This window comes from Alligator mississippiensis, chromosome 5 (genome assembly GCF_030867095.1).
Source record: "Alligator mississippiensis isolate rAllMis1 chromosome 5, rAllMis1, whole genome shotgun sequence".
NCBI lineage: Eukaryota > Metazoa > Chordata > Crocodylia > Alligatoridae > Alligator > Alligator mississippiensis.
Window position 1 is genome coordinate 137,604,316 of NC_081828.1, and position 27,669 is coordinate 137,631,984.

Here is a 27,669-nt window from a genome sequence, read left to right on the forward strand (position 1 = left end):
ACTTCAGATCTCAAATAGATGGACTGGTCATGAAGACGATGGTTATCAACTGTTCTCTCTGTGCACTAGGACAGGACATGAAGTAACCAGTCTAGATTGCAACAAAGGAGATTTTCAATTTTCTAATTTCCATCATTGGAAGATTAAATGCGGGTTAGAAAATCATGTGGATGGGCTATTTTAGACATGGCTTGTCCTGCAGAGTTGGACTAGACCTCCTGAGGTCCTTTCCAGTTCTGTTTTCCTGATTCACAGGTTCAGTCTCCCCCAAATCACTTAAAAATGAGGTCACTTCCTCTGTCCCCAAGAAACCCTTTATACCAGCTGTTAGAGAAATAATTCTGTACCCTTACTCCTGACTGCCTACCCAAGACACTAAAGGTCTTCTATTATGCTTTATGTTCAAATGTGGCATGTTTGCTTGTAGGCCTTGCTGAAATATATACTGCTTACACAAAAGCTTTGCTAAAGCATTTGCCAGAGTAGGTTTAACTAGCAAACCTGATTGATGCATGAACTCATTATGTGAGCAAAACTTGATATGTGGATAGTCCAGTGCTTATATGACCTTCAGGAAATCGTTGCCTCTTTATGAGGCATATAAGAAAATGGGACTGATGCTTAACATTTAGAAAATTCCTCCATCAATAGCTCTTACTGAGCAGTCCCCAGCTGTGGTAATTCAGATTTATGGTGAGACTCTGGAGAACATTGAAAATTTCTCATACTTCAGAAGTCATCTATTACAGAAGTCTGACATTGACGAAGAAATCCAGCATCTCCTTAAAAGTGCAAGTGCCGCCTTCAGACGCCTGAGGAAATGGGTATTCGAAGATCATGACATGAGATTCAAAACTAAGCTCATGGTTTATCAAGCAGTCGTGATCCCCACTTTACTGTACAGAGCTGAGATGTGGACAATGTACAGGAGTCACCCCAAGTTGCTGGAGAAGTACCTTCAGTGCTGCCTACAGAAGATCCTTCAAATCCAGTGGGAAGAGAGATGCATCAACATTAGTGTCCTCTCACAAGGAAACACCACAAGTATCAAGGCAATGATCATCTGACATCAGCTTTACTGCATGGGCCAAGCCATCTAGATGTCTGTGGCAAAGTGGGACTCCCCGCCTAGCCTCAGTGCTAGGTTCTCCACTTGCCTTTGGGCACACCACCCACCTGACTCGCCTGCCATGCCTTGTTCTTAATTAATTAAGATGTTAATTAAGGTGGGAGGCTGCCCATTCTTGCCCTGATGCCAGGGGGCGCTATCTGCGGCTCCGTACCTCCCTACACCACAGCCCATGCCTTGTAGATGGCATCCAGATGACACAGTGCTCCCGGCCTACAGCCGGACCAAGCTTAGGCCTTGTCATCAGGCCTCAGTCACACACACATTCATACTGCCCTCCTCTCACTAGGGCCTCACACACACTACAACCTTTCTCACAGAGTCTCTTTCATGCGTTGACAACTTATTCTGCCTTGCTCCCTCTTAGAGTGGGCCCCTTAGGCCATAGGCTTAGCTAGTCCATTCCTTGGGTGGCAGTAATACCGTGTTTTGGGCCTCTCTCGCAACCCTCACCGGGGTAGCGGCCAGCCAATTACTTGACCAAGTCTAAGCTTGCTCTAGCCCCTTCCAGGGCAACCCTATATATCGACATGTACTGGGCCCTCAGCCCTCTGGTTCTTCTCCCCCCCCCCCAACTGTGGTACCTCATCTCTGCCTCCTTTCTGGTGCTACCCCTCAACATGGCGTTTTTATCCAACACCACAACTGGTGCTCCAGGGTCTCACGGGGACCCTCACTCCCCCCCTGGAGCAGCAGGTCATTGGGCTCACTATAGGTCTTGCTTTTGACCAACACTCAGCCTCCCAGTGGTGGAGGACTTACCGGGGTCAGGTCTCGCCCCTCTCTCTCAGGCTGAGCCCCCCTTTACTCAGCCTCCGGCCCAAACTACAGCCTCAGACATCTAGAGACATACCTTGGCCTATTCCCCCTTCACTCAGGGCTCCACACCACCCCCTTCACTCAGGGCCAAGGAGCTTCCCTGCCCGGTGGGCTCAGGTGGCCACAGCCATACCTGGCCCCAACTGCCTCTGGTGTTACACAAACCCACCTGAAGGTGAGGACTAGGGTTAAGGCGCCCCTACCCGCCTTTCACCAGGGTGGTAATGGGCCTGGCATTTCCTGGAGGCTCCCACACCACCAGGCCACCCACTCCTGGCAGGTCATGCCCAGGACCAGGAGTCTCCAAACCATCCCCTACAGCTCCTCCCTTACCTCCAGAATGATACATGAAGCCTTGCAGCCAGATGATATTGCTGCCAGCAGGGAGCTGATCTATTTATATAGGCAGCCAGGGATCTAAAATGGCTGCCACAGTCAAGCACCTGCTGGCAGCTTGGCTCAGGTCTTAAAGTGACAGGCACCACCAATGCCCTGCCACACACCTCTCCCCTTAAAATGCTACCTGGGGGAGGTTTCCCCTGCTGCTCCTCCAAAGCAGGCTCCCCTCAGAGCCTGTGAGAACCCTAATGTGGTGAGCACCCCAAAGGTGCTCTGCCACAATGTCCAAGTCCAGATCCCTGAAGCAAGTTTTATTCTCCCAGCTCAGTCAAGATGTACATTCAAGAGAATGGAAGAGAAAGCATTTCAAGGATGTCTTCAAGGCCACTTTAAAAAAAAATGTAACATCAACATCAACTTGTGGGAGACTATCATCCAGGACTGCCCCAAATGGAGGAAGAGTCTGTTGCAAGAATCTTAGTACTTTGAAACCTTACAAGAACAACAGGAGATGGAAAAGCAGGACTGGCAGAAACAGCGTATTGTGGATCAAATCAGGAATCCAGAGCCACCCACTCCATACGGAAATATGTTCCCAAGTTGCAACAGAGTCTGTCTATCCCAGATCAGTCTCATTAGCCATCTGCAAACCCACAGATAAAGCAATCATGGAAGACAATCATCCTCAACTGCAAGGGTTTGCCAGTGATGAAGACTAGAACCGGAACACCCAGGTCAGGATGTGAAACTATCCAATGGTACAGGGCGTTTTGAGACATTTAAGATACAGATGGAATGCAGTATGTAATCTGTTTTGATCATTGTATGAAAGGTAGCAGTGTGCGAAGCGGGCCGTATTCGATTCAGATTTGGCCTGATTCAGGGGACAGTGATTTGATTAGTTGATTTGGATCACTGTCCCAATTCAATTTGGCCAAATCCAAATCTGAAGATTTGATGCTGATTCAGAGAATCAGCGTTTTGGCCATAGACACAGCTTTAAATGTTTTTTCTACATACCTCGAGGTACCAGGCACGGCTCATGAACGCTGAGATGGTGGGGTGGATGAAGTGTACTTCCGGCTCACTTCTGGGTCCTTCGCTGAGTGCATGGGAGACCCCCCTCTGCACTCCCTGGCTCGGTAATCGGCTGCGGGGGGACCCAAGTGCCCCCCCTAGACCCAGGAGGCACCAGTTGCCGAGCTGGGGGGTGGAGGGAGGGTCCCCTGCATGCTCTACAGTAGACCCGGAAGTGGACTGGAAGTGCTTCTGGTCCACTTCAGGGTCTACCACTGAGTGTGCTGGGGACCCCCCACGCTCCTGTGGGATGCGTCATCCACACTAGCATCTCAGCATTCACGAGCTGCTTGGTACCTTGAGGTATATAGAAAAATATTTAAAGCTGCGTCTATGTCCAAATCATCAAATCTCTCTGAATCAATTCGGAGAGATTAAAGGGTCTCCTGATTTGATTCAGATTCAGGCAACGAATCAGGCTGAATCGAATCAGTGACGGAAGCTTCGCAGAGCCCTAATAAAAGGAGGGTTGGAAAGTATGGGAACTTCATAGAGGCCTAGGGGAGCCTGCATGGTATCATGCCAACTACCCTGTAACAGGTACAAATGCTTTAACTCCTGGTCCGATGTATTTGTTAGGTCAAAATGTCTTAGGGCCATGCCTGTAGATAATAAACCTGGCCAAATCTTTGTCATTGAATGGCACCTGTGGTCCTTTAAGGCACGATGGTGTTGGGATCTCCAGGCTGTGACTTTGCTAACACTGCAGTTCCTGAGGCTTCAACACTGACAACACACCAATAACACCTCACAAGGTCAACAGTGATGACAATTGGTAACACTTTATCTGATGCAGTCCCTTTCAGGGGGGAGGGGTAGGACATAATTTATCATGGCATCATCCTGTCATGATGCAAACCCATACCTTGATGGCTTGTGTTCCTTTGTGTAGTATTTTTAGCTGGTATCCTTAGCTATAGCTTCCATTTCACCAGGAGCAGACAGAAAGTGATTAAAAAAAAAAAAAAAAAAAAAAGACATTGCAGACCACATGTGAGCTGCAAATGCTGGAGTACAAGACTCACGGCATCTCTAGCTCTGCGTTTCATGTACAGGTAAGTGTTGGGAACATTATTCTAAATGTTCATGACAGTTTGTAGGGTCCCAAATGATCCTTGGGAAATTCCAGTAGCTGAAAAGAAACATTTTGACTGATTTGTGTAACCCGGGTGGTACTCCAAGAGGTACCCCCTCTCCAATTGAAGGGATCAAAGCAGGTGCACAAGCACTGTGGGAGGTGTAGGGACTCTCCTCCCCCTATAGAGCAGAGCCAGACCACCAATGGGGACTTAACCATATACCTTTTAATGAGGGAACAATACTGGGAACATAACAGGCATAAATCAGGGGGTGTAGTGGGGCCCCCTGGGGGGTAGGATTCAACAAAGGTTAGACACTTACAATCGTTGACAAAAGACAGTGTTAACAAAACATAAAACACAAACAGCAGAGCAAACTATACTGGTTGGTGAAATATAAAAGAGGCACAAAATGTCAAATGACAAGGAAATACAGGGCCTAGGTACCTGGAAGTAGAGAAAGGGGGAAAGCACAATGGTCTCTTTCAACTGCAGGATTTGCTTCTTGTTAGCTCGCTTACCCCAGTTGGGACTTGAATTCAGAGCTCCCATGTGGTAGGCAGAAATGCTGCCACACAGCCACTACTGATAGCACTACTTTAAGCTGCTAGGGGTCTTGACCTTCCCAGAGCCCAGGCCTCATGTCAAGCTGCCTGGCCTCCACTTGGAGGAGCCAGAAGCAGAGCTGGGAACCTCTCAGGTTGCTGCTCAGATCCTTGCTGAAGTGGGGGAGCCCCTCCTGCTGGCCACAGCCTCTCATAGGGGATCCTGGAGCCCAGTAGGAAGCCTCTCCTGCCAGCTGCACACCATGCTGCTGAGGGTCCAAATGCTGCCTGCAGGTCCCATTCCTTCAGGTGCTTCTGGGGCAACTGCTCCCACCCCACTGGCCCAACTCTTGCCAGCTCTTTGAAGCACCTTCCTCATGGTCCCTCACTGGTCTCTTCCCAGAGTCAGCTGTGCTGCCCCTTTTATCCCCCTCCAAGTGACCCAAGGGGTCAATCAGGGGACAGGGAGGGTGAGTCTCTGGGGCTTGATTGGTGAGGAAATCCCAAGTCCTCCAATCATCTTTTTTCCTTTCAAAACCCCTGGGCTAAGTCACTACCAGCCAGCCCATCGCACTTGATTTGTCAAACCTGTTTTAACCCCGAGCACTGGTGTTTCAGGACACTGAATCAGTGCTGTGAGTAGAACTGAAACTTGCTAGAATTCACTTGCCAGGTGGCTCTTCCTTTGTATGACAAAAAAAGTGACCACGTTTATCTTTGTGCGCTTTGTTTCTGTCAATCCGGGAGCTCTTGGCCATCAGAGACAGTACCAGGGATCACTATGTGGAAGTGGCTCGCCCCCATCTCCTGCCAGGTGGTGATAAGGAATGAGACTGTTTCTCTGCTCTCCTGGAGTTTTCAGCCTTACCGAGCAAATGCTTTTGTGTTTTGCCGCTGGGGTTCCCATGTTAGCTTGGGCAGGTTAGGATGCTGTCAGGAATCACTGCAGACTTAGGTAGGGTTTAGATGAGTGGTTCTCAACCTTTTTTTGTACCGGGACCCATTTGTAAGCATCAATAGCCAGTCCCAACCCCACACTCCTGCCCCGCTGCCCCCCACCCCTAGTGGGGCAGGAGGTGGGTGTGTGGGGCATGGGGGGCAGCCCGCAAGGGAAAACCCACTGTTTTCCACATTTTTCTCCTTTGAAGGAGAATTCATTATTGGCCACAACCCTTCCATAGCTTCTTGCAACCCACTTCTGGGTCACCCCCCAGAGATTGAGAAAGGCTGGTTTAGACTATGATTACAGTATTGCCAACTCCCATAATTTTTGGTGTTCTAAAAGTTTACACTTCATTGTAAACCACCTGGGATGGTTTGGACAAGGCTGACTCTAGCTCAGGCAGGTGATCAGACTAGATGACCTCTGCAGGTCCTTTCCAGCCAGATCCCCACAGGGCTGAGACGCAGACAGGACCGTGAGAGGGCAGCGAGAGACCTTGCTCTGGTACCAGGGACAGGGAGGGCAGATCTAGGGAGGCTTCCCCCGCAGCTCGCCCGCCGCAGCGACCGGGGCTCCAGGGTCCCCGAGCTGCCCATAGACTACCGCCCCCCTCCCGGGCGCTGATTGAACACAGCTCCTCTACAGCCCCCCCCCCGCACAGAACAAGGGAGCACACTAAGGCCCCACCCCCTCCCCGGGAACGTCACGAGACGCCCCTGCGCACGCGCACTCCAAGCCGGCAGACGTTTGAAAGCAAATCCGGAACCGGGGGGGAGGGGTCACGTGACAAGGGAAAGCGCCCAATCGCGTGTACGAGCGTCTGGGGGGTGCGCGTGCGCCGTGCGACGCTGCTAGGTTTTCCCGCCAGCCGGGGAGGGACGCGGCGGAGCGCGGGGAGCTGCTAGCACCAGCACCAGCCCGGTCTGGTCCGGTGGGTGAGGGGGGGCCGCCGCACCCGTTTGTCCTCCCCCGCCCCGAGGTCGGAACGGGGGCAGAGGCCGCGCCGCGCTCCGGGACCCTACTGGCCTGGCGCGCGGGGGGCGGGGCTTGCGCCACGCCGCCCCAGGGGTTGAGACCGGCAGCGCCGAGCACCTGCGAGTGTGATGGAGATGAGCAACCAACTGGGGGTGCTGAGCCCTCTCCTCTGCTGCCTCCTGCCCCGCCACGGCCTGCTCTTAGCAGGGCGGGCTGTATTTGTTGCTTGGTGGGCCATGCCCCCTCAGAAAGAGCACCCCAGGTTGTTGCCTCCAAAAATTCTTGCCTCCCTGGACCACTTCATGTCTAAAGAAGTGGTCCTGAACTGAGGTGGACTTATGGTGGACCCTCAGGGTAGGCACAATGTGGCCCCTGCCCCGGATAGGCTTTTGGCTCCCCCCCAGCTCACAGCTGCCCCCAGCAAATGCCAGCTCTTCATTCTCACCCCTTTCTTTCCTGCAGAGTAATACCAGCAAGGCTTATCTGTTGCAAAGAACCCAGGAAGAGCACGCCTGCCTCTGGGCTCCTATTGGAAATCTTTGGGTTTATCTCATGAGTTGCACTTACAACCCTCGCAGTGTTGATGTTGTGTCTACCCCCCTCCTCTTCCCTGATGGCACCCTTGAAAGGACCTCAGGACACCTCCTGGTGTCAAGTGCCACCCTGCCCCCACTTCTGCCCTTTAAGGGAGTGGTTTTTCAGCCTCAGGTGGGGCAAGGAATGCGGTGCATAGGTTCTTGCTTGGGAACTGTGGGCTTCTCTGGTGAAGTACTAAATACAATGTTATTTTTTCTTGCTTAGAGTGAAGTGCTCTGGGGAGAAAGAAGGAGTGAACACCAGGATTGGGGGCTTAGTCGCACACTTCGGGAAAGCGCAGTTGAGTAAATTACTGCATCTAAGAGAGCCCTGTTAAAGGAGTAGAGGTGTGCACCTAAAAAAAGAGGTCCATGGAAAGGTAAACTAGCCTGGGATTGTATTATCCTTCCATCATTAGCTCTTCATGATTGTTGCAGAGGACAATGGGCAGCCACCAGCAAGAAGCTTGGCCACCCATAGGTGGGAGAAGGATCTGGCCAGCCTGCAGCTGTACACAGCTGACACATCTCTGGGCAGGTGCTGCTGAAGGGCTCCCTTTGATGGAGACCGAGGGTCTTTTTCCTTCTTTTGTTCCAGTTCTTGGGAATCTGTGTTGTGTGTGTTTGGGGGAAGGGGAGAACAGCTTGCTGCCTGTCTCGGCAGGGATGTTGGGGCAAGGTGGGGTGAATCTCCTTTGCGGGTGATGTGGGTCTGTAGTGGGGAAGGGTAGGTAGGAAGTGGGTTGCATTGGAAAGAGATTTTTGTATCTTGATGTGAAAAGTGCTTGCCATACAGAAGCACTCACTACATGGCCCTGTCAGATTCCAGCAAATCTGCAAATTCTGTTAAATGTCTTGTCACAAGGATGCAATAAAGGAAAGGAGTGGTGGGTGGAGAGTGTGATTGGGATTGGCAGGAGGGTTTGTTCGTGTAGGGATTTGGGCAGGAAGGTGGTGGTTTCAGGGAGTGGGGTCGGAATTCTTGGGTTTTAGCAAATCCTGTCTGTGGGTTGTCTGTTTATTGCCAGCTGCTCTTAGCTTTTCGGATAGGGTGGGATACAGCTTTTCCTTGCTTTTAGGGTTCTGTATGTGCGAATTCTCTCTTATGTGATGTCCCTTTTTATACCAAAAATCTGTTATACACGAGGTAAATTCACTCGTAGGTGATCGCTGTGGTGGAAGCCCACAGTCAGCTGCTTTGTGTGGTGCATTGTGGGAGTGACACGCACCAAAATATAGTCTCCTGTGTAGATATGAGCTTCTCGCTTGTTGTCTGCAATATGTTTCTGTAGTTGCCATCACTATTATGGTAATTTTCACCACCACCCTGTGCTTGTGTGTAATGTTGGTGAGTACCAAAATTGTCTTGTAAAAGTTGTAGAAAGAGGTCTGGGGGTCAGTACAGTTGAGTTCTTGGAACGTATCCCTATTTGTTACATTGTAAAGTGGGTTCCGTTTATGGGAATTCAAGTTTTCCAGGAACACATGTACAGCATGAAGCAAGAGAAACCTGTATAAATCTTATAAACTAACAAACCACCCTTTCCTTAGTGCTAGTTTTAGTACCCACAGAGAGTTTTACCAGTGGATAGGAAACAAATGATTATTCCAAGGTGTGTATAAGTTCTCTTTCACTCATTTTGCATTAGAGTGGAAGATGAATTGAAGAGATGAAGTTCTATAGTTACTGGTATAATGTGGGAGCTAATTAGAAACATGCTACATGGGAATAACTTGCTCTTATGGGGTAAATAATTAAAAAATGTCAGAAAAAGACCTTTGTTTCTATGGAAAGGTAAATTCTGTCAGTTGCATCTCATGATTTGCCTTGAAAGTGTAATATAGTTTTTTTGAAACATGGAATATAACACTGAAAAATCTTTTGTTTTCTCCATCAGTTAAAGGATGAAAAGTGACAAGGAGCCTTTTTTTGTGAAATTTATAAAGTCTTCTGGAAATTCTGAATATTTTTTTAAAGCTCTTGAGGTAAGCACGTTAGCTAGTTTTACTAGCTATAATCCTGACTTCAGTTTTCTGTCTCACACTTTCATGCTTATTTGTAAATTCTAAACATCAATAAAAGAGATTGTCTTTATATGAGGAAGGCAGTTAGCATTAGGTAGAACTACAGTTGTGTAATTTTTTTCCTGTTAAAAGGAGTAGTGTTTTGTCGGTTTCATACTTCACCTAATTGTAGTGGGTGAATTCAACTTTGATATGGTAGAAAGATCTTTATAGTGAAATCATAGGTTTTTCACAAAATAGTTTTCAAGGTGAGACTGGTTCAGTGAGCTATGCTTTACCTCCTGAAAGGAAATGAAACACTCAAAACTTTGGGTCTAATTTTGTAAATGATTGCTGCCAAGTATGATGCATAGTACTGTGGCATTTCTTTTTGACTGAATAAGCTTAAGTCCCCAAAGAATAAAGCATTACACAAGATTTGAATGAACCTTTGAATAAGTGCTGTGCTTTGGTGGCCAGCATTTGACAGATTGGGCCCATTGACTGTCTGGGGAGAATACTCTTTAATTCACACTGCAGAGTGAATTGCAGCCTTGAGGGTTTTGGAGTAGGGATGGCCAACCCATGGCATGTGTGCCGTAAGTAGCATGGTCAGCCTGTGTGTGTGGCATGCAGCCAATCAGCAAGGAACACAGCAGTAGATTGGGCAGGGAGGAGGAGAGTAACAGATTAGGTGGAGAGCACAGGGCAGGGAGCAGAAGGCAGAGCAAAAGATCAGGCAAGGGAAAGGGATCAGCGTGTCACTTGGAGGGTTTGGATGTTACTTTATGGCATTCCTGCCAAAATGTTTGGCGCTCAGTAGGGTTTGGAGGGTCTTTCAGGATAGTCCTGTACCCATTGTACGATAGATACAGCAAGGAGAGTGTCAATTCCTTTTCCCTTGGATAGTCAGTGGGAGGTGAAGATGCTCAGTACCTTGTAGGATCGGGACCTATCTGTTCAAGTTTGTGTACTGTCCATTTCAACTTATACAGTATGCTGGTTATTGATGAATATACAATGGGACTTTTGTATGGTAATTTTACTAGAAGCCGTTTCAGCTGCATATGGTCTGTAGTTCCCATGGAATTCACTTTAAAGAATTATTCATCAGTGAAAGAGGAACTTGAAAGCTAAGGAAATTTAAGTGTATTCTTATTGTTTCATGTTTTCTTGCAGTCCATAAAAGAATTTCAGTCAGAAGAATATCTCCAGATTCTTGAAGAAGCAGCTGCACTTGATATAAAAGAGAATGACCAGTCCCTTTATATCTGTGACCCATTTAGTGGCATTGTTTTTAATCATCTCAAAAAGGTTTGCACCCCACCTTTCTACTCACAAGTATCCTGTTCCTTGGGACACTCATAATCCTGCCATGTGTCTCTTTTCTGCATTCTGTGGGCTACATAGCGAATATTTTTAAATGCTGGATATTCCCAATTAGAATTTCAGAGAGATATAGCAAAGGGTAGCAATACATGAGGGGAAAAACAAAGGAATCAGTACTCTGGCCAAGCTGGCATTTTTTTTCTCCGGGTTCTGTGGGAGTCTGCAGCAATGACTTGAAGCCACTTTTATGTTTCAGCCAAAGAGAGCTGGTCTAACTGAGCCATAACTTTTCAGTAGTCAAAAATAGGCTAGCTAGAGCTCAGTGGCTGTTCAGGCATAGCTCCTGTTTTCTAGGCTGGAGCTCTGTGCTACCTGGAGGGATTTCCTTCTGTTTGGAGAATCCCTGACCTGTTGGTTGGACAACTTTTCCATCTGTTCTTTATAGCTTGAACAGGCATCATATGTTTTAGGGGGAAAATGTTATCTCTTTTTCTTAATTGTATTTGGTTCTCTTATCTTTGTTGCAGCTTGGCTGTAGAATCGTTGGACCACAGGTAGTCATATTTTGCATGCAGCACCAGCGGTGTGTCCCTAGAGCTGAATATCCTGTTTATAATATGGCTATGGCTGATATAACAATATCCTGTACCAGCCTTGAAAAAGAAATTAGGGTAATGTATTTATATAATGGAAACAACTGTTGATCCAAAGTTTTTTTTCATATTTTATTCCAGATGTAGCATTAATAGGATTTATTGGTTAAGTGATGTACTTGTTGAAAACTGAGTCTAAAATGTAACTTGGATATAGAAATGACAACTTGGCATTTTAATTAATAATTAAAGAAAAGTTGAATGTACTGATTTTAAATACTTATGGCTTCCCATAATTATGTTGTTTAAACCCTACTGGAAAATGCAAATAATTAAAGCTACTATAAATTGAATTATGAGAATAATCATGTGACAATTTTTTAAAGAACGTTAAAATTGATGTGAAAAGTGTTTTGGTGCTTGATTTCAGTGTTTGTTTTTCTTTGTTTTCTTTTCTAGGAAGAAGTTCATAAGTATGTTCAGTTGATGGGTGGCCATGTATACAAAGATCTCAATGTGTCTGTAACTCATCTTATAGCTGGAGAAGTTGGCAGCAAGAAATATTTAGTAGCTGCTACACTGAAGAAACCGATTTTGCTCCCCTCTTGGGTAAAAGCGTTATGGGAGAAGTCTCAACAAGGGTAAAGATTAATTTAATTTACTATTATATTATTACATATCTTGTATTATATAGTCTGTTATATAATTATGCATTTTACACATTATTTTATTACTGTTGTATTATTTAATTTATTTTTATGGGGGTTTTTTTGCTTTGGTGAGCTGTCCTGAGCTTTTCTGGGGAAGGTGCCATAAAAATCAAATAAATAAAGAAGCAGTAAGCACTCTCTGTATTGCAAAATACTAAATGTTATAATAGATCTAGACTGCACTCATTCTTGTGAGTTTTGTGTTGGAGAAAGATGTATTTTATTTTCTTCCCTTCTTTTGTTTTTTTGCCCGTTCTTCTTTCCCTTCCTTCCGCAAGTATGACAAGTTGTAAAGACCTCAACATGGAAGACTTCATCTGTCCTTTGTTTCGTGGCTGTACTATCTGCGTAACTGGTTTAAGCAGCTTGGATAGGAAGGAGGTCCAGCATCTTGCTACCAAACATGGTGGTCAATACACAGGGCAGCTCAAAATGAATGAATGCACTCACCTCATTGTTCAAGAGCCAAAAGGTAGAACTTTAAAGTAGTATTCTTTAGTTATTTTACAGATGTGAGACTACTCGACTTAAGCCAAGAGTATAAATAAGTGTTTGAAGGCTCAGAGCTTAGGCTAGTATCTGTTTCATCATGCTGTTTATATTACCAGTGTTACTGAAATAAATATTTGTAGGCAAGAAGGAAGGTGTTTTTCAGGGGCAGTGAAAGGAGTGCAGAGGTACATGAAAGCAGAGAACCCAATGCTATTAGAAGGGGGAAGAAAAGAGCCCAACAGAGCAGATAAAAATTAAGAAATGTGGACAAAGGGGTACTTTGGAATTGTAATGGTGATAGAAATGGGATTTGTAACAGATACGTAGGAGATATAAAAGTTCTGAACTCAAAGGGTGTCTATACAGGTGCTTCAACGCATTCTAATTAGAATGTGTCAGAGCTGACTCGATTAATTGTTTAAATTGGAACACCACCATGCTGCAGCATCATATGTATTCAGCATCCTGCATTTCAAAATGGTGGGGGGGGTGCTTTTAGCTAAAACTTGGTGAACAAGCTTTAGTTAAAGTGCCTCCATGGTCATTTTGAAACGTGAGATACTGAATACATGTGACACTATGGCGTTTTAATTAGAGTAGCTGGGAGCCTTTGCCCTGCTCCCCCAAGAATGTGTATACAGGTTTCCCTCGCCAACCACGGTTTTGAATATCCATGCTTCAGAGAAGGGAATACAGTCTGAAAATGCCTCCCACAGCCCTCCTGGCCCTGCTCATGCTTCTCCCACCACCAGCCCCTGCTTCCCCAGCCCTGCTGGTTTTGCCAGCCATGGGAACTTTCAGGAGCCTAACCCCCCGTGGTTGGTGAGGGAAATAATACTCCTGGTACTAAAATAAAAATAAGGATCTATTTTTGGGGAAAGGAGAAGGGTTGGAAACTGTGTGAGAGATGTGTACACAGGAGTAACTTGTTAAAAATTCTTTCTCTTTTCCCCCTGGTGAGTTATTTTGCAATTCTCTTTTTTTCACCCTCAAAACCTGAAGGTTTCAGGCCATGGCAATTCTGTGTCTGTCTGTAGAGCTTTGCATAACTCCTTCATGGAGCCTGTCAGCGTTGCAGAGCCATGCAAAACATTTCTGTCCCTGAGCCTGAATGTATCCTCTGGGTGCTCAGATATCACTGTGATGAAAGCAATATGTTTATGCTTCCATGGCATGCCAGCATGAGTAGGGTAAGCCAAGTAAGACTGGTAAAACACAATCCCTGCATGATAGAATTTTGCTAACGCTGACTGTTCCTTCTTTTTGTATCTGTTGTTGTTTTTGTTTAGCTTAGGATGATTATCAACAGCTTGTTATAGGTGAGAATAACAATAACTCAGCTACGGGCGTGGCTTATTCTTTTTGAATACGGAATGGTTCCGCTGATCAAAATGCTATCAAAGTTTTCTTTAATTTTTCTCACTACTTGCGTCTTCAACTTTAGTACCACAAGTGAAAGGCAGCCCAGTGATAACATAACCATGAGCTAGCTGTCAATGGGATTTCTACTGCAGTTCTATGAAATTGGGTATTTGTTTAATAAAAATAAATCCATACATTTTAGACCCTAAGTTTACTTGTGTGTGTGCATGAGAAAGAGAGAAGCTTAGCTTTGAACCTAAAGGCCACACAGTTCAAACTTTTACCACAAAACTTTGAGCTAATATCTACTTTAGCACTACAGTATAACCTCATAAATACGGTGTGCTTGGGATCAAGCACCTGCCAGAAATTTGAAAACGCTGGATTTTTTTAAACCCAAGGGTAGCAGCGGCTGCACACAGAGTGGTGGTTCAGGGTAGTTAATGGTGGCAGCAGCCGCCACGTGCAAGCTTCCCCTTCTGTGTCTGGGGATGCAGTGGGGAGCAGTGGCCAGTCTCAGAGCAGCTACTCCCCATTTAAAAAGTGCCAGATTTTTGAGAATTCCGGATTTATGAAGTTATACTGCATAGTGAAGTACAGATATACTAATAAATTGCTTGGTTTCTGAGTATTCTATAAATCCTCTGGAATTATTATCACCTTTAGTATTGCTACATCTTTTTTGGTTTTTAGCTGCACATGACATCTTGCAGACCCTTCTACCAATTTCTGCTTGCTGTTCAGGTGGAAATCAAAGCTCACAGGCCATTTTTTCAGAGTAGGGTGATTAAAAACAATTTCATGTCAGAGGTTGTTGCATAAGCCATCTGGTTAGTTAGTTTGCTTTTGTTAACAGGATGCAATACATTGCTTTTAAAGCATATTAGGGTACCTTGGTTTTGAAATTTGTGATATAATCAAATAAGAGAAATAATTATGTAGCCAAACGAGCCAAAATTACGTTGGTGCATTAATGAATTAACTGTAGGCTGGGTTTTGGGGCTGGAGGGAAAGCTTGGTATTGGAGAATGTATTGCTAACCACCACTTTCAAACGCAGTTGGTGCATCTATGTGAGATGCTTGACTGTGGAGTTGACTAATTAGCTCCGCAGTACAGTGTCACCAGCTACACGTGCACCCCTTTTAAGCTGGAGTAAACTAATCAACTCCGCTGTTGGATAGTACTGCCTGACACAAGCACTATCCTATGGCAGAATTATTTATTCCTCAGTGCACATCTAAATTGTGATGGGCTGGCTGGGCACGAGGGTCCTACAGTGTAGGGGCTGCCTGCCAGCTCAATACATTGAGCTGGGAGGGAGCAGCTCCAGGGTGGCAAGCTAACCCCACAGGCCCACCGCAAGCTGGGGCTGTGCCACCCCAGCTCAACTTGCTGTGGTCTTGAGCATGTGTGTAAATGCTGGACCCGGGGGCAGTAAACTCTGTTGTGAATTTCATGTGTAGATGTGCCCAGTTTTTAATGGAATGTTCTGGGTTTCTTGATGTGCAGCTCATATTCAGAGTTACCACTTTTTAAAGTCAATTTTTGTGCTTATGATTTTTCTCTATATGTGATAGGCCAGAAATATGAATGTGCCAAAAAATGGAATGTGCACTGTGTCCCCATCCAGTGGTTTTTTGAGAGCATTGAGAGAGGCTTCTGTCAAAATGAATTGATGTATAAGGTAGAGCTTGGACCAAAACAAGATGATACACCCAGTACTTCAACACCTACTAACCAAGCCAGCAAACCTGACAGTAAGCTAAGCTTATGAACAACTATTTGGAAAGGCAGGGTTATTCATGACTTTTTATTTTCAAACAGAAAGCTGACAGAAAGGAAGTCTTTTCCATAGCTCTGTAAAGAAAAGTGGAGTTTCAACTTCAAGTAGTTTAAAAAAAAAAAAAGGAAACATTATTCCATGTTGATTAATTTATTAACATAAGTCAAAAGCAGTTATGTTTACTTAAGGGACACTATCGGTTTTAAAAGTGCACTTCTTTGAATATTTATTGCCTATTGTTATTCCAGGAAAAAGCTAAGATGACTGAAAGTGAAGGTATTAGGGTTAGAAGTGCCAGAAAATATAGCAGACTTTTTAATGACCAGTTTTCAAGTTGACAGTGTCATCTTTACTATGGAGCAGTTGATATTAGTATCAAATATAAGAACATCTATAAAGTACCTGACCACAAAAATTGCTGAACAGACTCAGTTTCTTTAAAAGCTGGCCACCCACATTTTAAGGATGGCAGTTCTTCAGAACGAAATGGAAAGTGATTTTGCAAAAACAGTGTTACTAATAGTGAGAGAGTACTGGTTTAAATTACATCGAAACTCAATATTTTATTAAAGGCTAGGTTGTGTAATATTGCGCTTTTTCGACATCATTTTGCTGTGCTGATAAGAGAAACTTATATTTGACAATTATACACCCTCTGTTGGGTTAAGCGGTGGGAGAAACAAATGGAAGCTAACTTATTTTCCTCTTTTTTAACTCTTTTTTGAAAGGTCGTACACTTTCAGATGTCAGCCATATTTCCAATATTAGTTTGAGTGGCATTAATGAAACAGCCTTTAGTTCTGCTATGAACAGCAAGCTGGATCCTCCTCCTGATGACCTGGAAAATTTGGATATCAGTTCTTTTGAAAGCCATGAAGATTTACTAGATGGATGTCGGGTATGTTAAAACAATTCAGTTTTGAAATGATCAGGTATTATCTCTTGGAGGCAACTAGTGTGAGACTCCTGCAGCATTACTAAAATAAAATGTATTCTTTCAACTACCAGCAGCAAATACATAACTTAAAGACAACCGCTGTAAATTGCTTTATAATGCTATATACAGGGGTGTTAAACTCATCCCAGGCCCTAGGTCAGATTTGGATTACATTAGGTGCTTCTCTTGGTCCAGATTCAAAGTGCAGCAGTGACTGCAGCGGTCTAGAGGTGGCAGCTAGGGTCGGAACAGCAGTGGGGATTGGGTTGTGACAATGGCAACAGCATGGGTCTGGAGACTGTAGTGGGGTTTGGGCCGCGGCCGGTCCGGGCCCAGTGGCATGAATCAGGCAGTGGTCGTGTAGGTCTGCGGGCAGTGATGGGGGTCAGACAGTGGGCCAAGTGAGAGCTGTATCTGCATAGCCTGTGCTGGATCCTCTGCTGCTGCCAGCCATATTTGTTGTGTCCCAGGGACCCAAACTCTGCAGCAGGCCATGCCCCAGTAGCCTCCCCACCATAATTTATGGTAGCCCACCAGACTACTGTTGGGCTGGATAGAATGGTTCTGTGAGCCAAATGCTTTGATATTTCTTCTACATTGGGTAGTGGAAATGCATCTAAACTAGACTTGAATAATATGAAGCTGTGTGTTGGCAATTTTAATAGAAGGGAAATCATGGTTGTTCCACATGTTGGTTGGAAATTGAATTCTGCAAGGATTGGTGTTAAACGTGGATAACTTTTTTTGTATTTTGTGGTTTCTCATAAATCAAAGGTCAAGTTACATGTTACTTTTGTGTTTATGTATTTGCTTGATAGAATAATAAATGGTATCAAAATGCCCCACTTCAAACAGGTATCTTATTCTGATGTCCTTTTTCTTCCTATAGATTTATCTTTGTGGCTTCAGTGGCAGGAAGTTAGATAAGATGAGAAGGCTTATTAATAATGGTGGTGGTGTTCGATTTAATCAGCTCAATGAAGATGTCTCCCATGTCATTTTGGGTGAATATGATGATGAATTGAAACAGTTTTTGAACAAGACAACTCACAGGTTCTGTTAACTATGTTGCTTAAGCTACTTCTGCTATTGTATTTTCTCGTGTAAACAAAGAAAATATGTATTGATTTGAAGATTTAACTGTTCTTTTTGCTAGATTGCTATCTATACTGCAAAGAAAAATTTTAACACCCATGTAGACTAAAAAGTGAAATGTGCTCTTAGAAGTAATGTTTTTAGGTAGCATCCAACAAGAAATACTTATTTTAAATGGGCTGAAGGAGGATTTTTATAAATGTTCTTTTGCAAACCATCAATATCTGAGATGTATAGCAACTAAGAACAGTTTAAATATAATTAAGCTAAAAATTCTTATGTTCAAACACTGAATTAAACTCAGAAAGTCTGCAGTGCGCATGTAATGGGCATATTCTGTCATCTGGAGCTAGATGAGTATTGAAAGATTTTACCTGAAGCATAGATGCACTTGTAGTGTAGAAATTACTTTGGAGGGAAAAAAAATAGGCCCTTCAATCCATTGCAACCTGTCTATGCCTGTATGTATTTTGGTTTTTAAAGGCCTCATGTAGTGACAGCAAAATGGCTGCTGGAATCTTTTCGTAAAGGTCACCTACTTCCCGTGGAACAGTACATTCCTGCAAACTACCAGCCAATAGAAAATCCAATTTTGGGGCAACCTGGAATTAAGCCAGCTCTTCCCAAAAGCAGTAATCTCTCAAAGAAGGAAACTGTGAGCCTTGTACAGTACCAGGAAGCAGATGAAGATGACCTCCTCTCTCAATATATAAATAATGATTCCACATTAGGTAAGTTCTAGCTGTAGGACCTCCTGTGTAGACAAGATTTAAGTACATCTTTTGTATTAAAATTCTTATACTTTCTACAAAGATGGGTACAAAGAAAGTGGTTAATTGATCGTAATAGCCTATACAAAATTTCATTCATATTTTACATGCGTGTTCCTTAAACCTTGCCTTTTTTATGCATTATTTTCCCTCCTGTATTTTAAAAAAAAGGAAAAACCAAACTTACACACATCTCTGTGCGGGCCAGGAGCGATCCGGGCCCTTTTTCGTGCCTTTTCACTTGGCGTTTTTCACTGTGCCAAGGGCAGTTCTTAACTAATTCTAGCTCTAGCGTGTTTTCTCCTGATCCCATCCTCGTCGCCATGTGCGGGCCGGGAGCGATCCGGGCCCTTTTTCACGCCGCGCGGGCTGTGGCCAGCAGCCCAGGCACGCTGGGTCGGAGAAAACAGGCGACACACTAGAATTAGGCATGGACTCGTAATGGTTGATTCAACATTGTTTACTTACACCGAAGATGGTCGCGGTGTAGGCTGGACAGTTTCCCAGGCACAGCTCCGCTTAAATCCTCGTTTGAGGACTCAGACAATATTCAGATCTCTCCCACGGAGTTGTCGAGGCTCCGTGGATCCTTTTGCGCACAGGGAAGAGGGATACGTCAAGGATTGCGCTCGGTGACGGGGAGAGGCTAGAGGCTGATCAGACCCCTGTTGCCTGCTTGAAATACGTTGGGTCCAATAGGCTCCGCAGCGCTTAGAGATCTTCACAGAGTGTGAAGTCTCCTCCTCCTGGTGTTCGTGGAGTCCTCCAACTTGGGCGGAAACCACTCAAGCTTTTTATACGGCTAGCAAGCCAATCACTAGCCGCCACGTGTGAATAATTTAACGCAAGCCAATAATGGGGCTTGAATTATAATACAAATAGCGGGAACTCTTTGCAAAGTGCATTTCTGTGCTGCAAAGAAGAAATGCACACTGCAAAGAAAGCTACAAATTGGCGGGAAAATAATTCAGTGGTGCCAAAGCACACACAAAACAAAAATTGCACCCTTGGGTTATGACAGTCTCATGTAGAATAGCTTCTTCTTGGAATATAAAGCTTTGTTTTCTAGTGCTACATTATTTTCAGTAGATAATATACGAAACACTCAGGTTTCCGTTAAAAATAGCCTCATGTTCATTTTGAATTGTACATGACATTTTCATCTAATTATCTTCTGTTTCAGTTGAAAATGAAAAGCTTGACTCTGGCAAATTGAGTGATACCAACGTCCAAGAAGAGAACCAGTCGTCTGTCTATCATGGGTCCATGGCAGAGACTTCTACAGGGATTGAAGGAGGCTTATTCAACAGAAAAAGCTTCCTTCTTTTGGGTTTTGGTGAAGAGGATGAGTCGTACATTGCAGATCTTATAAAGGAGAACTCTGGGAAAGTGCTTTCTCTTCAGAGCAGAGTGATTGCTGACTATGCTGTGGTTCCTTTACTAGGATGCAATGTGGATTCAACTGTAGGAGATGTTGTTACAAATACATGGCTGGTAAGGGGATAATGTAGACCTGTGATTTAATTATGTGAGCAAACAAATATTAGCATTAGAAATATAGAGATTGGCAGAGTGAGCGGTTATTGCTGGTTATATTTGCATATTAGGAGAGAGTGTTTAGCCTTATTTAATATGAAATATCAGAGATGAGCTGCTTAAATACACTTGTTACACAAAGGTATGTTTTTTTACCTATCGTTTATTTCTCTCTTATTGTGTATTAATGACACCAACACTGAGTATGCAGGACTGTGCAGCATTACTTGAACAAAAGAGCTGTAAAGATGGAATCTGTATAGTTTATTTTTTAATGTCCGCTTTTGTTGTTCTAATGTTTTTCTCTTGCTCTTATCTTTTTGAAATGCAATGCAAAGAGCTAGACTCTTAGAACAAGCCTGGCAATTGGATCTTTCTGAAATCTCTTTAAAAAACTTTTTTTAATTGTCTGATAAATACAAAATAATGCATATTCAACCTTCGATTTAAGGGACAAAGAAGGGGGTCCCCTTGCTTTTGAAGCCATAAATGTTGAACAGGAACTGAAGCAATGTAACACTTTCTTCTGTTGATGTCATTCTCATTCTAATTTATTTCTTCTTTTTAAGTTTGTGTGTGTGGAACAGCAGCTCCTTTTAAACCCCCTTTCCAACCCACTTTTCACACCAGTACCAGTAATGGAAGGATGCACTCCTCTGGAAGACTGTGTTCTTTCTTTTAGCCAGTTCATTGGTGCAGAGAGAGACTCCCTGGTGTACTTGGCAGGTCTGCTAGGAGCAAGGTATGCAGTCTGTGGTCACTTCTCTCCATTTTCTAACACTCACAGTGTTTAAACCCTCTTGATTTATTATTGTTCTTTTTTGAGAAAAAGACTGAAAACGTTGAGGTAAATGTTTGTTCTTTACTCTTGGATTTTATTCATGTAGAAAACTGATATTGAATCATTGAGGTTTATTATTTGGCTCTATATTTTTCCCCTTTCTCATTACATAGACTAAGTCTATGGAACCTTAAGTCTCTGAATCCTCAGTCCTACAGCCTTCTACATACCTCATGGGAGATGAGAGAAAAATTGATTTTGATTAATGCTAAAATCAGTTAATGACTTCGGAGTGACGTGCCTATCAACTACAGGGGTGCATCTGGAACATATGGAAAGACTGTTGGGGCTTGGGATATTTCAGACTCTTCCATGTTTTTAGAGCACTGTTTTGCTTTATTATTTATTTTATTGAAATGTAAATTATTATAACTGTTTGGTATTACTGCTTGCTCCTTGTCCTTTTGCCTAAATCAGAACTGTAAACTGTGTTAGGCAAAATCGGGATCATGACCTTCAGTGGGCTTGAGCCCCACTGATACTGTTAGCCATGATGGTGCTATCTGCGAGAGGGGTCACATGTACGGTTGTAAGCTGACTGGAAGGTGATTTATTAGCTCCAGTTGTGGCCCCAAAAAAGTAGGAATTGCTGTTGTAAGACGGTCTTCTAAATCATTCTAAATTGTACCTAACCTCGTGAAGACTTATTTAAATCAAGCAAGAGGCAAGGATTTCTGAGGGTGATATAGTATCTCTTATTGGACTAACTGTAGCTGGGATAAAGTTAGAGAAGCTTTTGAATGCAAGACGTTCTTCCTCAGGTCTCTGATCACAGGGAGACGACTCTAACTTTATCCCGATTCTGGCTTCCTGTGATCAGACACGCAAGGAAGAATGTCTTGCATTCAGAAAATAGCACCTCAAGAAATCTTTTCCTTTTGCATAATTTCTGGCCCATGATGACTACAATATCACTCTTACACTACCTGTTTAAAACTTTCAGAGTCCAAGAATTCTTTGTGCGCAGATCTAATCCAAAGAAAGGAATGTTAGCTAGCACCCATCTTGTGGCAAAAGAACCAGATGGATCTAAGTATGAAGCTGCAAAGAAGTGGGACTTGCCTGCAATCACTATGGCTTGGCTCTTGCAATCTGCAAGGATGGGAAAGAAAGCGGATGAGAGCAAGTTTTTGGTTGAAAACATAGACACTGAAGGTTCGCCCTTATGGTCTACTTTGTTAATCATGTTGGATCACAGTGCATTGCATTGTAGTTCAAGTGAAAATGCACACAATCTGATTTTGTTAGCACTAAGAATTTAAATTATCAAAAATGTAAGGCTTTTGAAAGTTTAGAATGTACTTTGCATTAGTGAAAATTGGTTACTTTTTTATCTGTCACTTAGCTGAAACTGTAAGTGCTAGTCAATTTCACTTTGCATTCAGTGGTCCAGATTTTAGCTTGGGTAAGTCAGTGTGTAGCTCCATTGAACTCAAAAGAACTAGGGTAATATAAATCTGAGGGTCTAGCTCCATATCCAGCCATTTGCACTTTCTAGTTTACATGCCCTTACACAATAGAGTTGTAAAGTATAGCAGTGGAACACTTAAAGCTAATAGACTATTTTCATTAGCATAAAGGCTTTAACCATCTTTTTCTTCATCTGAACAAACCTACATTTGGATCCCAAATACCCCTACAGTAATCCTTTTAATACTGAGAAATAAACTGGATCATTTAATGTTGAGTACCAGCTAACTCACCCGTTCTTACTGATCACATACCACATTAACCACCTCTCAGTCTGTGACTTTGTCTTCTGTTCTGTAGTAGTAAGAATATACCTGTAATTCTGTATTCCATTTTGGGCACCTCAAGGCCAGAAAGTTCTTGAAAGGTGGACTGAGAATGTCTTTGATTCCAGAAAATAGGATTTGATGAGAAGGAGCTCCCTTCCAGTCTGAAATTTCCAGTAGTTCGGAGAGCAGCACCAGAAGTGAGAGAGCGGGGGGAGGGGAGGGGGAGTATTTTATGGAAAAAGCAATTATGTGGGGAATCCAAGTCACATCTATAGGTATTTGAAGCATGTAAACTCCCAAGGGCCAGCTCCTGTTGACTTCCTTGAAGTCAAGGTTTGGGCAGAAGGGGGGGCAAAATTAGGTGGGCCATGGGAATATATCTGAAAGTAGTGAAATGGAATGGAGTTTTATATTTGTATTCCAGTTGCAGTCAAAGGATCCTACTAGGTTTGCTGTGCATGAACCAGGACAATATGAGATGGGCAAGGTTAATTCATCTTTCAGGTGCCTAAGGATGAGCACAGAAATGATGATGTACAACACGAGCATTGGTGTAAAATAAATTAATTTTGTTGTCTTTTATAAACAACCCACCCACCCGCTTTAGATTTGATTTTAAAAGTATCAAAAAGTTTAGTAAGTCTTCAATATTATCTGTGTACATACAAGACTTGTATTAAAGTGGGGAAAGACAGTGCTTTATTGTAGCTTTCTTTATTTCAAGATAAAGAGAGTTTCATAACTCAGCCTTCCAAAGCAGAGGCAGCTCCCGTGACTTTGCTAGGATGGTCTGATGCCTCTAGTCTCCTTGAAACCAGGAACAAAACAGCTGTGACTCCTCTTGATATGAATCGGTTCCAGAGTAAAGCTTTCCAAGCTGTAATCTCTCATCATATTGGGAAAAAGCCATCCCCTCCAGCAGAAGGAAGACCACTCCAGAAAGAACCGTCTTTACACCTTGACACACCATCCAAATTTCTTTCCAGAGACAAGCTCTTCAAGCCTTCATTTGATGTCAAGGTAAATTTATTTGGGAGTTTCTAGGTTGGGAGTGTGAATAGGTTAAAGAAAGCGTGCAAATTGGAAAACTGCACAAAACCTTATGCAAACCCTTTGCAGTACTCGTTTAAAATATTTAGCTTTTTTAGTTTCTCAAGTAGTCAAGAGAATTCAAGTGTTTTGAAAAGTGGAGATACTGAAATTGATACCTGAAATACATAAAAATTGTTTCAGTGTGAATGTCAGGTAACAGGTTTATTTTGTTTTGCTATTGCTCCTTTAACAAAGCACATTAATGCCTACAGCAGTATATACCAGAGTGCTCTGGAAATACTGATCTGTTGTACTTAGTCTGTATTGTGTCATCTTATTTCTTCCAACTGTCAAAAAATCAAAAAAAGCCCTTTAGGGAATAGGTTTCTCAAAGAGCTGTGGTATACTGTTTAAATTAAGGAAAGCTTAGGTTTATAACTTACCCTTTCTTTTACATATTCATTTTCCTAGGGTTTTGGGGTGGGTTTTTTTTTTTTTTTTTGGTTCAAGCATTCTCTTGTCTGAGATTATCGGCTTCTAGTGAACTGTATTTCTATGCTGATCTTTATTCCTCTGAAAGAATAGTAGATATTGCCCTTTTTTATGCTTGTAACCATGAAGATAAAGATGAGAGAGAATAAGTGAAGGTGGCACATTTTATCTTGGATGAACTGCAAACAGAAAATAGATATGTTTTGCTTATATTTATATTTTAAGATCTTTTGGAGAAAGGACTATCTGCTAATGTGTCTGTGATTCCTAACATAAGGAGACGCCAGTATCAGTTGACACCACTAGGTGCTTCTATAGTAAAAAATAAGGTGTAGGTTATTCATATGTAGTCTATGTTTGTGGAGCCTCCTATTCTGTGAGAGTCTGATCCTGGAGAAAAGAGTTTGTGGTCATTTGGTTATTACTTTACATTTTGGTAGGATGCCTTGGCAGCTTTGGAAACTCCAGGGGGTCCCGACCAGAGAAATAGAAAACAGAGTACTCCTCTCTCTGAAGTCATTGGCAGGAACTTGAAACTGGCTCTGGCAAACAGTACACGTTATACAACAGCTCTTTCTGCCAGCCCTCAGCTGAGGGCTGCACAAACAGAAGTGGTAAGATTGTGGGTTGGAGTTTTTTTTTGGGGAAGGTAGAGGGAGGGAGGGGTGGAGTAGGCTTAATTTAACTCAACAGCAAAATTTCCTTATTTACTTATTAGATGCTTGACCTAGACAGTGTTGTGAAAAGTGATTTGATACTACACTGATACAGTCAGGGTCAGTTAATCTGGCACTGTGTTTTAATTCACCATTGTTCAGATTCCCTGCCAGTGGCCCTCCTCTACCTCTGCCCATAGTAGTGAGTAATAATTCATCTTGATTTATACTCTTCTTACAGTGGCAATATAACCTGAGTTCACTATATGTTCAGGGAGAAATTTATATGATTTATCTGTATTTTTATGTCAGTTAAAAGTAGTGACAAAAGATTAGGTATTTTGGCTTCTGAAAGAGAAAAAAGTATTTAAAGGTGTTTATTTTGCTGTGGTCCTGTTTTACCAATGGTTAAGTCATGTGTATTATATAAATACATGGCTGTATATGTCTCGTAGTTCAAGGATTTGGCATTCATCCATCTTTGATAATTCTTAGTTTCTGGTGTCATGGAAATTGGTGAGGAGGAGTTAAGCTATGTTATAGTTCAGAGAAAAAGTATTCGTTATTTTCTGAATAGCCATTGTACTTTTTGACTTGCATCTCCCTTTTGCCCCTTGGAGGCAAGTGATGTTGAGCAAGGGAAAAATAATGTTAATTTGCATGTTGTCATCCCTTTGTTCCATATACATCCTTGCCCTCTCTTTTTATCTTTTTTTAGTAAACTGTATTTGTGGCACTAGTTTTGACAGTTCCTCTGTTTAAATGTTGGAGTGAAGTTTTTGATTCTTTACTCCTGACACATGGAGCAGTAATGGTACTTCCTTCTGAATGGGGAGGCTAGGAAAGTAGAGATCCAAAACTACGGATAAATGATCTGCTTTCCTTATTACAAGGGAGGGTACTGGATGAGAAATCTTCAAAATAAGACTGTTTTCATTTTTCCCCTGGATATGAACAGGAAGAAGAACCCAAACCTTTGGCTGATGTAGTTATATGTGTTAGTAAAAAACTAAGTAAGAAGCAGAGTGAACTGAATTCTATTGCAGCTTCTGTTGGAGCAGATTACAGGTACGAACTGAAGTTGACAGTTTCTAAGCTCTGCATTGATATGTGCGAGACAGTTGTGGGTGGGAGGACAGCGTAATGTTGACTGATTTAAAAATGTATCTGGTAAAATGAGTATCGCCAGTCAACATTCCCCTCTTCTGCCCCCCCTCCCCCCCAAACTGTCTTGCACCTATTAACATCCTGTTTCCCTTGGTCTTCCCTGTCTCCCATTTGAGTTTTGACAGACCTGGATTTTGCGTATTGGCTTAAGCTTCTATTCCACCCAGGAGAGCACACAAACAACAGCAGACTTCCCTATGCCTGAAGAAGGATGCCCAAAAACTTGCAAAGAACAATTTTTTCCAACTATTTAGTTGGTCTAATCAAAGATACCACATTTACCCAAAGCATATTGTCTGTGTATGTCCTTAGACCAACACAGCTATAACCAACTTTCTTGAATCCAAAACAGCTTAATTTTCCCCTGAATTGCACACCTTACTAAATCTTTCAAACTCAGGAGCTAACTATAGTGGAAGAAAAAAAGGTTACAAATAAGGGAAGGCATTAAATTTTTTTTTTTTCATTTGCTTGGGACCCACTGCTATTCCTGTTGATTTCCTTTTAAATTTTTTTTCGTTGACCTCAGTAGACACTGTGTGAGAACATATTGCCACCTATTGGCTGGTAGCTGCATAGAAATAACAAAAAAAAAAGTTTCCTTGGGTGAATTGATAACAGAAATTTTTAAGTTGTTCAAACAATACAGGCCTGTTGTCTTTTGAGTTGAAGGATCAGAATTCCTATTTAAGGCATACAGTGTATTGTAGCAGAGGTGTAGTTTCAACTGTTCCCTTTAGATCTCTGATTTGATCCTCTTCTAGCTCCAGAAACAGAGATCCTCATTCTTTCAAATTATTTAATTTTTCAATTACTTCTACAATATTCTTGAAACTTGCTCAGTGTTTTATAAAATTAGAAAAGGTTTAGATTGGTTCTTTTCTGAAATTTTGTACTGTCTTGATTTAGCTGAAAATAATTGTGATTTTTTTTTTTCTTTGTGATTTTGTTCTGTTCTTTGTTTTAATGAAACCTGTCCATGGAAAAGCATGCAAAATATAAAAGGTTTGGATACATATAACCTGAATTGACTTCAGTTTATGTGTATTTCATTATATCAAAGTAGGGTTTGACCCTAAACTTCGGACCATAAAAACTCAGGAAGCACAGACCTTTAGGCATCTATACACGTGTGGGGTGGAAGAGCTGCTCTAATTAAAGGGCCTGCAACGTCATGTCTGTTCAGCGTCCCACTCTTCAAAATGGCGGCAGGGGTGCTTTAACTAAAGTTTGTTCGAGAAGCTTTAGTTAAAGCACCCCCACTGCCATTTTGAAGCATGGGGACATTAAATGCGTGTGATGTGGAGGACCATGCTAATTGGCACACTTCAGCAGACTCAATTAATTAGCATGTGTTGGAGCAGATGCCTGGTGTGTGTATAGGTGCTCATTCCAGACCAAAGCTTGTAGAGAGCTGAACCAAAAGACGCGTACAGGATCATCTAATTTAAGCAGATATCCCAGACTTGGCACAATCTTCATTCAAGACATTCCTTTGTTTCCTATTTAAAATACTGCAATGTGTAGACCTAGAAATGAAGCTACTCGTTTTTAGAGAAATCCAGTTAGCATAAAACATTGCAGCACTATTGGCTCACCAGTTCAAGATATGACAGGTACATCAAACTTGTCCTCTTCTCTCTGCACT

At 42.9% G+C, this 27,669-nt stretch overlaps 1 protein-coding gene across 4 annotated transcripts in view; it reads left to right on the plus strand.

Annotated features, from left to right (window-relative positions):
* Positions 1 to 6,754: 6,754 nt before the first annotated feature.
* The window catches only part of TOPBP1 (DNA topoisomerase II binding protein 1), a 34,825-nt gene continuing 13,910 nt past the window's right edge, over positions 6,755 to 27,669 (plus strand). Inside the window, exons 1-17 of one of the 4 annotated variants that reach the window (XM_006261943.4) lie at positions 6,755 to 6,862; positions 7,708 to 7,861; positions 9,380 to 9,467; positions 10,665 to 10,799; positions 11,342 to 11,485; positions 11,867 to 12,048; positions 12,396 to 12,589; positions 15,551 to 15,730; positions 16,485 to 16,654; positions 17,583 to 17,746; positions 18,272 to 18,519; positions 19,742 to 20,052; positions 20,664 to 20,836; positions 21,879 to 22,090; positions 23,399 to 23,694; positions 24,639 to 24,812; positions 25,813 to 25,922. In XM_006261943.4, the coding sequence (XP_006262005.1) occupies positions 9,387 to 9,467; positions 10,665 to 10,799; positions 11,342 to 11,485; positions 11,867 to 12,048; positions 12,396 to 12,589; positions 15,551 to 15,730; positions 16,485 to 16,654; positions 17,583 to 17,746; positions 18,272 to 18,519; positions 19,742 to 20,052; positions 20,664 to 20,836; positions 21,879 to 22,090; positions 23,399 to 23,694; positions 24,639 to 24,812; positions 25,813 to 25,922 (2,774 nt within the window). In that variant the 5' untranslated portion in view covers positions 6,755 to 6,862; positions 7,708 to 7,861; positions 9,380 to 9,386. Of the gene's footprint in view, positions 6,863 to 7,707; positions 7,862 to 8,451; positions 8,830 to 9,379; positions 9,468 to 10,664; positions 10,800 to 11,341; positions 11,486 to 11,866; positions 12,049 to 12,395; positions 12,590 to 15,550; positions 15,731 to 16,484; positions 16,655 to 17,582; positions 17,747 to 18,271; positions 18,520 to 19,741; positions 20,053 to 20,663; positions 20,837 to 21,878; positions 22,091 to 23,398; positions 23,695 to 24,638; positions 24,813 to 25,812; positions 25,923 to 27,669 lie in introns of those variants that run through there. The other 3 variants (XM_019483539.2, XM_019483540.2, XM_059728772.1) reach the window with 3 other exon arrangements.